Raw genomic sequence first — 12,608 nt, 5'->3', positions numbered from 1 at the left:
GTTCCTCCAATTCCCACCAGCTGTACCTAATAAAGGTCAAGGCACAGATCTTGATGAGAAAAGTGAGGAGAAAATGTGGTAATATTGGGCGCTGCGGAGTCCAAAGAACCATGTGACCAGGAGGTTTTGAAAGGAAAGACTGTAACAACGCATTTCGGAGGTGTTCGATCTCCTTCATCAGGTACCTCTGGACTCAACGTGCGCCCGACATTACTACATTTTCTATATAAATGTGAGCTGCGTTTGTTTTCCCGCTGTGTTTTTACATGTGAAACCCTTAGACACTACTAGGCACATCAGCTCTTAGGCATGTGTTCATACACTGTGGGACAATGGCGTTTTTGCAAAACTGCAATTCTGCCGCAATGTGAGGGCATTCTTGCTAAATCTAGGCACCAACCAACTAACTGTGCTATTGCAAGTTTGGAAAAAAAATTAATTTAATAGCTTCATCATCCATCATCTGAAAAGCTGAGAGAAAAGCCCAATTAAACCGTGTAGCAAAACCTTACAAATATTCTGAAGAGACATGGAGATACAGGCCTGCTACTCATCTCATATAGTTCTCCCTATTTCATCAGACATAAGGGAAGTGCATAGCAGTTACTGTCCCGTGTATGATCACACAGGTCGCCATTACTGGGGGTTTCCGTGTACACTAAAGAGGAAAACCTTTGTTTCATTTGAGATTTACATTTTTACATGTTTTTCACATATTTCAGGTGACTACCCAGCTCCAAGGGCTGTGCTAACCGGCCACGACCACGAAGTTGTCTGCGTGTCCGTGTGTGCAGAACTGGGTCTTGTCATCAGCGGAGCTAAAGGTGAGCACATTGTTGTCTTGTTTTTTCCTCCATTATATTCTTATTCTTTAGCCTCTGTTCAGACCTACGCTGTAGCATACTGCGCTGTTTTGTCCCATAACAAAATCACTGACAGTTTTAGGGTATGTGCACACGCTGCGGATTTTGCTGCGGAACCCCAGCGTTTCCGCAGCTGCGGGTCCGCAGAGGTTTCCCATGAGTTTACAGTACAATGTAAACCTATGGGAAACTAAATCCGCAGTGCACATGCTGCGGAAAAAAACGCGCGGGAACGCAACGGTTTATATTCCGCAGCATGTCAATTCTTTGTGCGGATTCCGTTGCGGGTTTACACCTGCTCCAATAGAAATCTGCAGGTGAAAACCCGCAGAAGAAACTGCACTAGAAACCACGATAAATCCGCAGTAAAAACCGCAGCTGTTTTGTACTGCAGATTTATCAAATCCGCTGCGGAAAATTCCGCAATGGAATCCGCAGCGTGTGCACAAGCCCTTATAGTTGGTATTGATCATCTAGGGCAATGATGCTATTTTCATCATTTTGCTTCTATGTTCCAGCAGAACTATGTAAATGGCCAACACTGATGGATTTGAATGGAGCCAAACCTTTATATTAGACATAGAAAATAGTTCTTGCTCTGTTAGATGCTGTTTTTTATTTTCTGATTTAGTTTCAATTTTTTGAAACAACAATTTAAAAAAATAAAGATGCGGTATGATGTAGTGTAGTATGTTGTTTGTACAACCCGCAGTATCACGGAAGAGTAATTGAGTGCAGGATAGAACCGCCATGATAGAAGAAATAATCTAGATGACCTAGTGTGACATAGGTCTCTGACAATCAGTTTTACATTGGGTGCTGTGTGATGAAAAGTTTTTGAATTATGATCATTATTTCCCAGTCATTTTGACTTTTTAAAGGAAATTGGTCACCAGGTTTTTGCCACCTAATCTGAGAGCAGCATAATGTAGAGACAGAGTGTAATGCTGATGGGTGTGGACCCACTGCGCCACGGGCCGGGCTTTCCCTGGAGAGGCGTGACTAAGTGTCTACCGGGTATTGACTAGCGCCTCTGATGGTGAGGATAGGCTGGGCTGCTGGTAGACGTCAGGTAGCACTCCAGGGCAGTCCCCGGGACTGCAGCAGCTGACCCACAGGTCAGGACAGGTATGCGAGGTATAGGAAGGGCGAGACAGACGCGTAGTCAGACAGTCCGGGGTCAGGGGGGGCAGCAGCATGGGTTCGGTTCAGAATTCAAAGCCGAGGTCAGGAGCAGAGAGGTCAGACAAAACGGGTAGTAGGGATTCTTGTACTGTAACAGTGTGGTCTTCAGTTATATATATATAAAGAAAAATGTTCATTGTTTTACACCTTAACATCAATGACTCTGCACGCCAGGAAAAAACGATCTACAGAGATTTTAGTAATCAAAGAATTTGGCACCTAATGAGTTAACTTTTCTTAAGCCAAGTAGGTGTATCAGATATTTTTCACTGGAGGCTCAATCTTCCCTTTCTATGATTACACCCACTTGGACTTAACAAGACTTAACTCTTTAGATGCCAAAACTTTGATTGCTAGTATCACCACAACAGAGAGCTGAAATAAGAAAAAAATAGTTGGGGGGGAAGGATGGTTTCCGCCCTGTAGCCACTATTACATGTTCTGTTCAGTTCGACATGAAAAAATTGTTGACTAACATCTACTGATAGGCTAATGTGGGGGGCCAATAAATTATCTTAGGGGACAGTAGGATCTGGCCTATTCTCTCTGTTCTCTGAGATGTCTGGTCGCGGGTCTTTCGTGGAAACCATAGGAGCACTCGGCCAGCCCAAGCGCTCCTGTGTGTGGGAGACTTGAGGGAGATAGGTGTCAGCCAAACCATCGTCCAGCAGACGGCTGTCTAAACTATGTTAGGGGCTTAAGGTTTAAGATGTTTAAGAATATAATTTAGAATTCGGACCACCCATTGTGCATGCCCATCGCTCAGTCAACTTGCCGCACCCTCACATTTGAGGCTAGTACATTTTCACATTCGGCACCAGTGAGGGAATCACATTTTGCTGAATTCATCCACCATAAATGGCGAACTCTATTAAAGGGACTGCTGGATTTACATGAATTTTCCCAGATGATTAGCTTACAAGTTATTTTGTCCCCATCTGACACCAGTGAACATTTTACGATCCTTTGATTGGATTTTCTCTTGAGAAGGCTTTGGTTTATGGTTTCACTTAGCGTGTTTTTCTAAATAAGAGGACAGATGTCAGAAGCGTTTTAGGAAATCTCTCGATTGCACTTTATACCTAAGCTGCCGGTTACTTTGATCAGGATCCACCTCCTGTACAGCAGTACACGCCTGATAATGGCCATGTTAACATGCGTTTCTCAATAGATTTGTTATACGCTCGCTCATTCTGATATAAGCTTTGCCAACATCTATTCTTCCTCTCGTTCCTGCAGCTTGTTGACATGTATAAACCCAATGTTACTGACAAATCTGATCACCCTGTACTTAAGTGCGCGTGCACGCTGCGCCCCGCTGACTGGTTTAGCAGCTTTATTTACCCTTTATATGGTTTTATATGGACTTACCAGTTGAAATATTTTTGGCATCTTGACACCACCCCTCTAAAAACTAAACCGCTTCCCATTCTGTCTTGTTTTATACCCATTTATTCTCTACTTTTAATCATTGCGATTTGCTCTAATACTTTTGTGTAGGAGTGAAGTTCTTATCCTGGCTTTTATGCTACTTTATTACCAGATTTCTTTACATTCATATTATCTATTACTCTCTTCTCCCTTCATTCCCACCATCGGCTAAAGTGTGAAGCTAATGTTCATCGTGAAGCTAATGTACATCATCTCATAAGCCTAATGGGGGTGTAATTATAGATGTAGATCGGGAACAATGAAGATTTTGTTCTCCAGCACTAGGTAACGTTGACCAGTTGTAGGATTGTTTGGATAGTCCATACAATAGGAAAAGAATCCGCACCGCTATTGAACCAGAGCCTGAAAGTCCAACCTCGGGGACCACCTTACTGCAGGCACATATACCAGAACTCTTTGGGTGCCAACCCAATGGAAAAAAACATGTAACTAGTCCATGCGAAGGAAAGAAAATAGGTGGCACTCACCATTCCTTAAAATCCTGTCTTTATTGACAAATGTTAAAACAGCCTCGGCAGGGGGTCAGAACTAGTGGAATGAACGGACGCTCAGGAGCGCGAAACAGCCGTCGTCCATTCATTCCACTTGTTCTGACCCCCGGCCGAGGCTGTTTTAACATTTCTCAATAAAGACTGGATTTTAAGGAATGGTGAGTGCCACCTATTTTCTTTCCTTCGCAATGGAGTAGGATTGTTTGCGGTTCAGAGGTTTTATATATTTCACAATGAAGACTCTATCCTGTAAAAGGACTGACGATCATTTTATATGTGATAAACTGCTGCCATTACATGGATTTTCTCATGTGTGTTGGTGTTCATGTGTCTGACATTATATGACGCTCAGTCGCAGCGGTCCAATGACCGAACCAAATAGGATCAAATAGGATCCGATGCTCTAATTCAACATTCCCTCTCCTTATCTCATCAGATATAACCTGTCATTTGATGATTGACCGCTTCTGGTGATGGGTTCAGCCAACATTGGCATCCACAGCTACAGTATGAGCATAGAAAAGGTTGTGTTGCTTAACCCATTACTTGCCAAATTAGCAATTTTCTTTTTTTTTTTTTTTTTTTTTTTAATGATTTGGGTCCTAATGAATCAAAAACATTATTTGCAAAAAATTTTCAAGTACGGATTTTTCAGAAAAGGGCGTCCCAATATTCAATTAAAAATGACAATGACATGATTTCCTATGTTGTAAACATTCATTTTACAAAAACAACACAAAAAAATGGACCTAATTATAAAATCTTAGTTGCTAGAAGCTAAAGATTAGGCGTCCCAAAAAATAGACATTGGTAGATAATGGGTTAATCAAATGTATTCCTTTTAGAAATGCAGGTCTCCATAAACCTTACCGGACCTGATGTAGGTTCTGAGGGTACCAAGGGGGTAAGGTAAAGCTAACATTGTTGCTTTATATCTTCTATATCTGACAGTATATCTTGTAACTAATATTTTTGGTATGTTATGTGGACATGTTCGGATTCTGCATTGGTAAAGTTGTAAAACAAATCGATCTCTGAATCGAAGAGTAAAATACTCTGCCGATCGCTTAAACCATGGGGCAGAGTACTTACAGTAGATAGGGTCTTGAACCCTAGATCCCCACAAAACAAAACTGTTGGCAGAAGTTTTTCCACATTAGTTACTAGTGATGGTGAGAATCGATTCACAGGACTCAATGCAGCGGCCACGTCCGAAATCTGTAACCACTGAATGGGCGTCCTGAGAATCATCTCTTACCTGACAGCGTCCTTCAACATCTATGTTGTGATTCCACGACAGGCCGGCTGATCAGAAGAAGAGCCACAGCTGCTGGCAGATAGATAGGAGGCGGTTTTCGTGGTTCCCATCCGACAGCCATAGATTACTGACATGGCCACTGGACCAGGTTCAGAAAATCAATTCTCGCCATTTTTTATTACTTACCCTTTAAATATTGTTGCCCATGTCATTGTTGTACCAAGAACATGATTAGGCAATACCGAAAAACTACAAGGGTTACTTTCTTGCCAGTGATGAATGAAAGACAACCAACATACACTGATTAGATGGGAATACCCCTTTTCAGTCAAACATGTTATATCATAGCACCGTAATATAGCCTATAATGGGTACTAATCCATTTGATTAAAAGGACTGAAAGCCTTTTATCTCGTTTCCTGCACAGCAGCGCTCTCAATTACTATGAAGGGACATGCAACCCGTACCACTGAGTTTCTTGGGAATTCTCACCGTTAGACTTTCACAAATAGTAAATGATGGCATTATACAAGCATCTACTCACTAGCCTAGCTATGCTCTCACTTACTCACTAGACTAACTATCCTGTCTCACACTAACTAGCCTAGCTATGCTGTCACTTACTCACTAGCCTAGATTTGCTGTCTCTTACTCACTAACCTAGCTATCCTGTCTCATACTCACTAGCCTAGTTATGCTGTCACTTATGCATTAGCCTAGCTATGCTCTCCCTTACTTACTAGCCTAGCTATGCTGTCACTTACTCACTAGCCTAGCTATGCTGTCACTCATTAGCCTAGCTATACTGTCACTTATTCACTAGCCTGGCTATGCTGTCACTCACTAGCCTCATTATGTTGTCACTTACTCATTAGCCTAGCTATGCTGTCTCTTACTCACCAGCCTAGCTATGCTGTCACTTACTCATTAGCCTAGCTATGCTGTCTCTTACTCAGTAGCCTAGCTATGCTGTCACTTACTCATAAACCTAGCTATACTGTCACTTATTAACTAGCTTAGCTATGCTGTCACTTACTCATTAGCCTAGCTATGCTGTCTCTTACTCACTAGCCTAGCTATGCTGTCACTTACTCATTAGCCTAGCTATGCTGTCTCCTACTCACTAGCCTAGCTATGCTGTCACTTACTCATTAGCCTAGCTATGCTGTCTCTTACTCACTAGCCTAGCTATGCTGTCACTTACACATTAGCCTAGCTATGCTGTCTCTTACTCACTAGCCTTGCTATGCTGTCACTTGCTCACTAGCCTAGCTATGCTGTCACTTACTCATTAGCCTAGCTATGCTGTCTCTTACTCATTAGCCTAGCTATGCTGTCTCTTACTCACTAGCTTAGCTATGCTGTCACTTACTCATTAGCCTAGCTATGCTGTCACTTACTCATTAGCCTAGCTATGCTGTCTCTTACTCACTAGCCTAGCTATGCTGTCACTTACTCATTAGCCTAGCTATGCTGTCTCTTACTCACTAGCCTAGCTATGCTGTCACTTGCTCATTACCTAGATATCCTATCACTAGCTTAGCCATGACAACATTTACTCAAAAGCCTACCAGTGCCATCTCTTATAACCCTAGCTGTGCCATCATTTAATGAGAAATGCTTTCAGTTTTTATCAAAATAATCTGTCTGAAAGGTGTTTGTGTGTGTGTATGTACTGTGTGTGTGTGTGTGTGTGTATATATATATATATATATATATATATATATATTATTCTATGTAATATATACATATATTTATATCACTTGAAGTATAATACATAATTCATATTTGTTCATGTATAATTTTTGTTTAGAATAGTTGGCCACTTTATATTGAAGTACAGCAGGGAACCGGCTCAATATTGTGATTTTAGCCTCTCCCTAGTCGAAAACAATGTAAACGTGAGAGGTACTATACCCTATATTAAAGGCCTTTTTGTGACTTTTGCAAAGGCCAAATTACTCTAATTTCTGTGCAGCCAGCAGTGAATAATCCATGTTTCATTGAAATAACAAAAGGAGCAATCACCCAGAAGGCGGCAGCTTCTTTACATCTGTGTTCTCACTTTCAGCAGTAAATGAGGAGTGCTGGGGAGAGACGTGTAGTAAATGTGTGTACGACATGGGCCCGCACAGCCCGCTGACCCTGCCTCAATATCACACAATTTGCTTTGAATAATTGAGGATTTGATTGTGCGCGGTGTCAGTTTCCAGTGTGTTTGTATTGATGTTTACATCTAAGCATATGTGCGCTTTTTCCACCAGTCATTGTACTTGTTGGCATAGGAAAACACAGAATCGGGGAAGCACCTGCCGCCATCCAATCTAAGGATAATTAATTCTAAGAACGAGGTGACAAAATATTGATCTGGAGGGGCCTCATATAATGGGTTGTGCTTATTGTCAGAGTTCAGGAATTAGTTAAAGGGTTAGTGAATATTTAATCAAATTCATTATAGACTGCTATTTCCTGTCTGGTCATTTTCATAAGGGGGCGCTCTACATGGAGTATCATATATACAAAAGTAAAAAGGATTACTGGCGCAAATGGCCACAGCAGCCAATCACATTTCATTTTCTAAATTATATTAGATTTCTGCCTAATTTTTTTTTTTATATTTGACTGTCAATTTATCCAATAATCCAATGTTCCTGTTCATGCTAGTTGACAATACATAAATACAATTACGGTAGGAATTTTTCATGTTAAAAATACTATTTTTGTGTACTAACATGTCCTTTTGAATTCTATTCATTTATTTTTGTATCTTGTAGAAGGCCCATGCTTGGTCCATACAATCACAGGGGATCTGCTCAGAGCACTAGAAGGACCAGAAAACTGCTTGTACCCTCGCTTGATTTCGGTATCCAGTGAAGGACATTGTATTATATACTACGACCGAGGGAGATTTTGCAACTTCAGTATAAATGGCAAACTTTTGGGCCAAATGGAGATCACCGACTCAACCAGGGTAAGGGGTATATTTGTATGTGAGGTCATGTATTTCTCATGGAAACATGCATAAAATTATGAATCAATTGAGTAAAATGTAATGTTTATAAGTTATCTGTGATATATTGTCTCCAGGTTTTTTCTTCCCCATCTGAGAGCAGCATGATGTAGGGGCAGAGACCCTGATTCCAGTGATTTATAACTTACTGGGCTGCTTGCTAAGGTTTCGATAAAATCCCTTTCTTTCTCTGCTGCGGATCTAGCAGTTCTCTGAATGTTGAGCCCTGTATAACTCCGCCCACACCACTGATTGGTGGCTTTCTGCCTCTGCACAGTGTACACAGAAAGCTGCCAATCAGATGTGGAGGCGGAGTTATGCAGGGATCATGAATACTGAGAATGACATGGCAGCAGGTTTACTAGTTTTTTAGTGATAATCTCCTATGATTTTATCAAAATTACAGCAAGCAGCTCAGTAATTGAAACATTGCTGGAATCAAGGTCTCTGTCTCTACATTATGATGCTGACAGTTTAGGTGACAACAAATAGTGACAGATTACTTTTAGAGGGTTTGTCCTCTTTAGACCTTTTCTTTTGCTAGCGGATCACAGGGAAGCCTGACCGCAAGTTTTCATTTTTCCTACTGCTCCTGTGTAGGGTGGGGGGAAAGCATTATTAAGTGTATTGTAAAACAGCTGATTCTGCTCCTCCAGAGTGAGACATTTTAGGTAAAAAATACATTTTGTAAGTTCAAACAACTGGATATGATGAATGATGAGTTGATATAGGTATACAGTGACCGGATAGAGGCAGTATTATAATGCTCGGTAATAAAGACCTGGCGGGGTGAGTGCCAATATGGCGTTTTCTAATCTGACAATTCCGTTTTTGTTACTTTGAGTCTTCATGCTGAATGGGCGCTATGTTCTGTTTGTCCAGGCCATCCTCCTGAGCAGCGATGGGCAGAATCTTGTGACGGGCGGAGATAATGGAGTTGTAGAAGTCTGGCAGGCTTGTGATTTTAAGCAGCTCTATATTTACCCTGGCTGCGATGCCGGGATCAGAGCCATGGATTTGTCCCATGATCAGAGGTGAGTGTGCGGCCCACAATACAACATGGGAGCTCAATCTGCCGTCTTCTGTTGTTATGATGTATATGATGATGACAACTTAGTGTACATATGTCATTTCTAGGTTCATTGTCTGACAAATTTCTATATTAATAGTTGTGAGTTTTCAGGATCTCTTTGCTACAGGCATAAAATTAAATATGATGTACATATCCATATTGTGCTCCATGAGGAACATGTTTTGTGCCTTGAAGAATTCATACCCCTTGAACTTTTACACATTTGCTTCACGTTACAACCACAACCGTAAATGTATTTTATTGGGATTTTATGTGATAAACCTACACAAAGTAGCAAGTATGTGTGAAGTGTAAAGGAAATAATACATGGTTTTCTAGTTATTTTAAAAATATAAATCTGAAAATTTTGAAGTGCATTTGTATTCAGCTTCCTTTAGTTCGATACTCCTAAATAAAATCCTGAAGACACATAATTAGTAAACTGAGTCCGCCTATGTGTAATTTATTCTCAGTGTATGTACTGCTGTTCTGTGAAGGCATCAGAGGTTTGTTTGCGAACATTAGGGATCAGACAGAATCTTGAAAACCAACTAAAGGTACCTTCACACTGAACAACTTTCCAACGAGAACGACAACGATCCGTGACGTTGCAGCGTCCTGGATAGCGATATCGTTGTGTTTGACACGCAGCAGCGATCTGGATCCCGCTGTGATATCGTTGGTCGGAGCTAGAAGGCCAGCACCTTATTTCCTCATTAGGTCGGTGTGTATCGTCGTGTTGACAGCAAAAGCAACGATGCCAGCAATGTTTTACAATGGTAACCAGGGTAAATATCGGGTTACTAAGCGCAGGGCCGCGCTTAGTAACCCGATACTTACCCTGGTTACCAATGTAAAAGTAAAAAAAAAAACACTACATACTCACCTTCTGATGTCTGTCACGTCCCCCGGCGTCCGCGCTGCTGCTCAGAGCTTCCTGCACTGAATGTGTCAGTGCCGGCCGTAAAGCCGAGCACAGCGGTGACGTCACCGCTGTGCTCTGCCGGCCCTGACACATTCAGTGAAGGAAGCTCTGAGCAGCAGCACGGACGCCGGGGGACGTGACAGACATCAGAAGGTGAGTATGTAGTGTTTTTTTTTTACTTTTACATTGGTAACCAGGGTAAATATCGGGTTAATAAGCGCGGCCCTGCACTTAGTAACCCGATGTTTACCCTGGTTACCCGGGTGCTGCAGGGGGACTTCGGCATCGTTGAAGACAGTTTCAACGATGCCGAAGTCGCTCCCCTGATCGTTGGTCGCTGGAGAGAGCTGTCTGTGTGACAGCTCCTCAGCGACCTAAACAGCGACGCTGCAGCGATCGGCTCGTTGTCTATATCGCTGCAGCGTCGCTGAGTGTGACGGTACCTTAACACACAAGACAGGTCAGGGATAGTTTTAGAGAAGAGTAAAGCAGGGTTTGGTTATAAAAAAATAAAAAATCCCAAGTTCTGAATATCTCATGGAGCAGTGTTCAATCCATCATCCAAAAATGGAAGGAGTATGGCACAATTGCAAACCCTTCAAGACATGGCCATCCACCTAAACTGACATTAAGCAAGGAGAGCACTAATTAGAGAAGCAGCCAATACGCCCTTGGTCACTCTGGAGGAACTGCAGACACCCACAGCTCTGGTGGTAGAATCTGTCCACAGGACTACGATTAGTTGTATGCTTTACATATCTTACCTTTATGGAAGAGTGGCATGAAGAAAGGCGTTTTTAAAAGCAAGCCATCAGAATTCCTGATGACAGTTTGCCAAAAGCCATGTAATGTTCACAGGTAGCATGTGGAATAGATGAGACCAAAGTAGAACTTTTCGGGCTAAATGCCAAACACTATGTGTAGCGGAAAACTAACACTACACATGATCCTGGAAACACCATCCTTACCGTCCGACATGGCGGTGGCAGTATCATACTGTGGGGATGCTTTTTAGCAGCGAGAGTGAAGCTGGTCAAAGTTGATGGAAAGATGGATGGAACTAAATACAGGAAAATTCTCAAGGAAATCCTGTTAGAGGCTGCAGAAGGGTTGAGACTGGGGTGTAGGTTCTCCTTCCAGTAGGACAACGACCCTAAACATACTGCCAAAGCTACAATGGATGGTTTAGATAAAAGCATATTCATGTATGTGAATGGCCCAGTCACGGTCCAGACCTAAATCCTGTTGAGAATCTGTGACAAGACTTGAAAATTGCTGTTCACAGACGCCTCCATCCAGTCTCACTGAGCTAGAGCGAGTGTGCAAAATAGAATGAGAAGCAATTTCAGCTTCTAGATGTGCAGAGCTGGTAGAGACATAGCCCCAAAGACTTGCAGCAGTAATTGCAGCGAAAGGTGGTCCTACAAAGTATTGACTAAAGGGGGCTGAATACAAATGCACTTCACAATTTTCAGATTTATATTTTTTAAATATTTAAAAAAGAAAACCTGTATCATTTCCTTTATACTTCACAAATACTTGCTGCTTTGTGTTGATGTATCACATGAAATCCCAGTAAATAAAATTTAAATTTGTGGGTATAACGTGAAAAAAATGTGGTAACGTTCATGGGGTATGAACACTTTTTCATGGCACTGTAAATCTATTATCCCTTACATGTTCTTTTTAAATCACTTTCTATTCTTTCTAACCCTTGCTTTTCTCATTGTCTTGTAGGACCTTGATCACTGGCATGGCTTCTGGTAGCATTGTAGCTTTTAATATAGATTTTAATCGATGGCATTACGAACATCAGAACAGATACTGAAGTTGACTGAAGTGCTGAATGCCAAGTTTCACGCTGAGAGCACAAGCGCTGAGGTTAGGAGGCATCTGATCTGGTGGAAAAGCAAGCCCGCATTGAGCTCCATTGTACATTCCATTACACCCAGCAATAGCTGTACATTGTAGTCAGCAAACCACTTTACATTGTGTGTGTTTGTTTTTTTTGTTTGTCTGTTTTTTTCTTTTCACAACTGAACACCAGCTGCTAAAGGCAAAGCTCGTACCGTGTATATTCTGAGCACTAGGAGGAGTCTCGGAAACGACTTCACTTTTATTTATTCATGAAAAGCTCGTAGGACACATCACAAAGAGACTTTTGGTCACCAGTGAAGAATATTGTGTCCAGCTGCTATGGTGTTTAGTCCATGAATCTAACATCCCATTTCCAGCCTCTTTTCAAGCTGTGAAAAAAAAAATAAAATACAAAAAAAATAAATATAAAAAGAAAAAATATGTTTGATACTTTGTACATCAGATGCACATCTTTAACTTTAAAAGGGATACTTT

At 41.6% G+C, this 12,608-nt stretch overlaps 1 protein-coding gene across 6 annotated transcripts in view; it reads left to right on the top strand.

The window, feature by feature from the left end:
• Positions 1-12,243, top strand: part of NBEA (neurobeachin) — an 838,139-nt gene extending 825,896 nt beyond the window's left edge. For all 6 annotated transcript variants that reach the window (XM_077298228.1, XM_077298226.1, XM_077298223.1 and 3 more), the window contains 4 exons: positions 723-824; positions 8,024-8,220; positions 9,142-9,293; positions 11,994-12,243. In XM_077298228.1, the coding sequence (XP_077154343.1) occupies positions 723-824; positions 8,024-8,220; positions 9,142-9,293; positions 11,994-12,084 (542 nt within the window). In that variant the 3' untranslated portion in view covers positions 12,085-12,243. The remainder of the gene's footprint in view (positions 1-722; positions 825-8,023; positions 8,221-9,141; positions 9,294-11,993) is intronic.
• The last annotated feature ends 365 nt before the right edge of the window (positions 12,244-12,608 follow it).

This window comes from Ranitomeya variabilis, chromosome 3 (genome assembly GCF_051348905.1).
Source record: "Ranitomeya variabilis isolate aRanVar5 chromosome 3, aRanVar5.hap1, whole genome shotgun sequence".
Classification (NCBI taxonomy): Eukaryota; Metazoa; Chordata; class Amphibia; order Anura; family Dendrobatidae; genus Ranitomeya; species Ranitomeya variabilis.
This window is presented reverse-complemented; position numbering and strand designations above follow the sequence as displayed.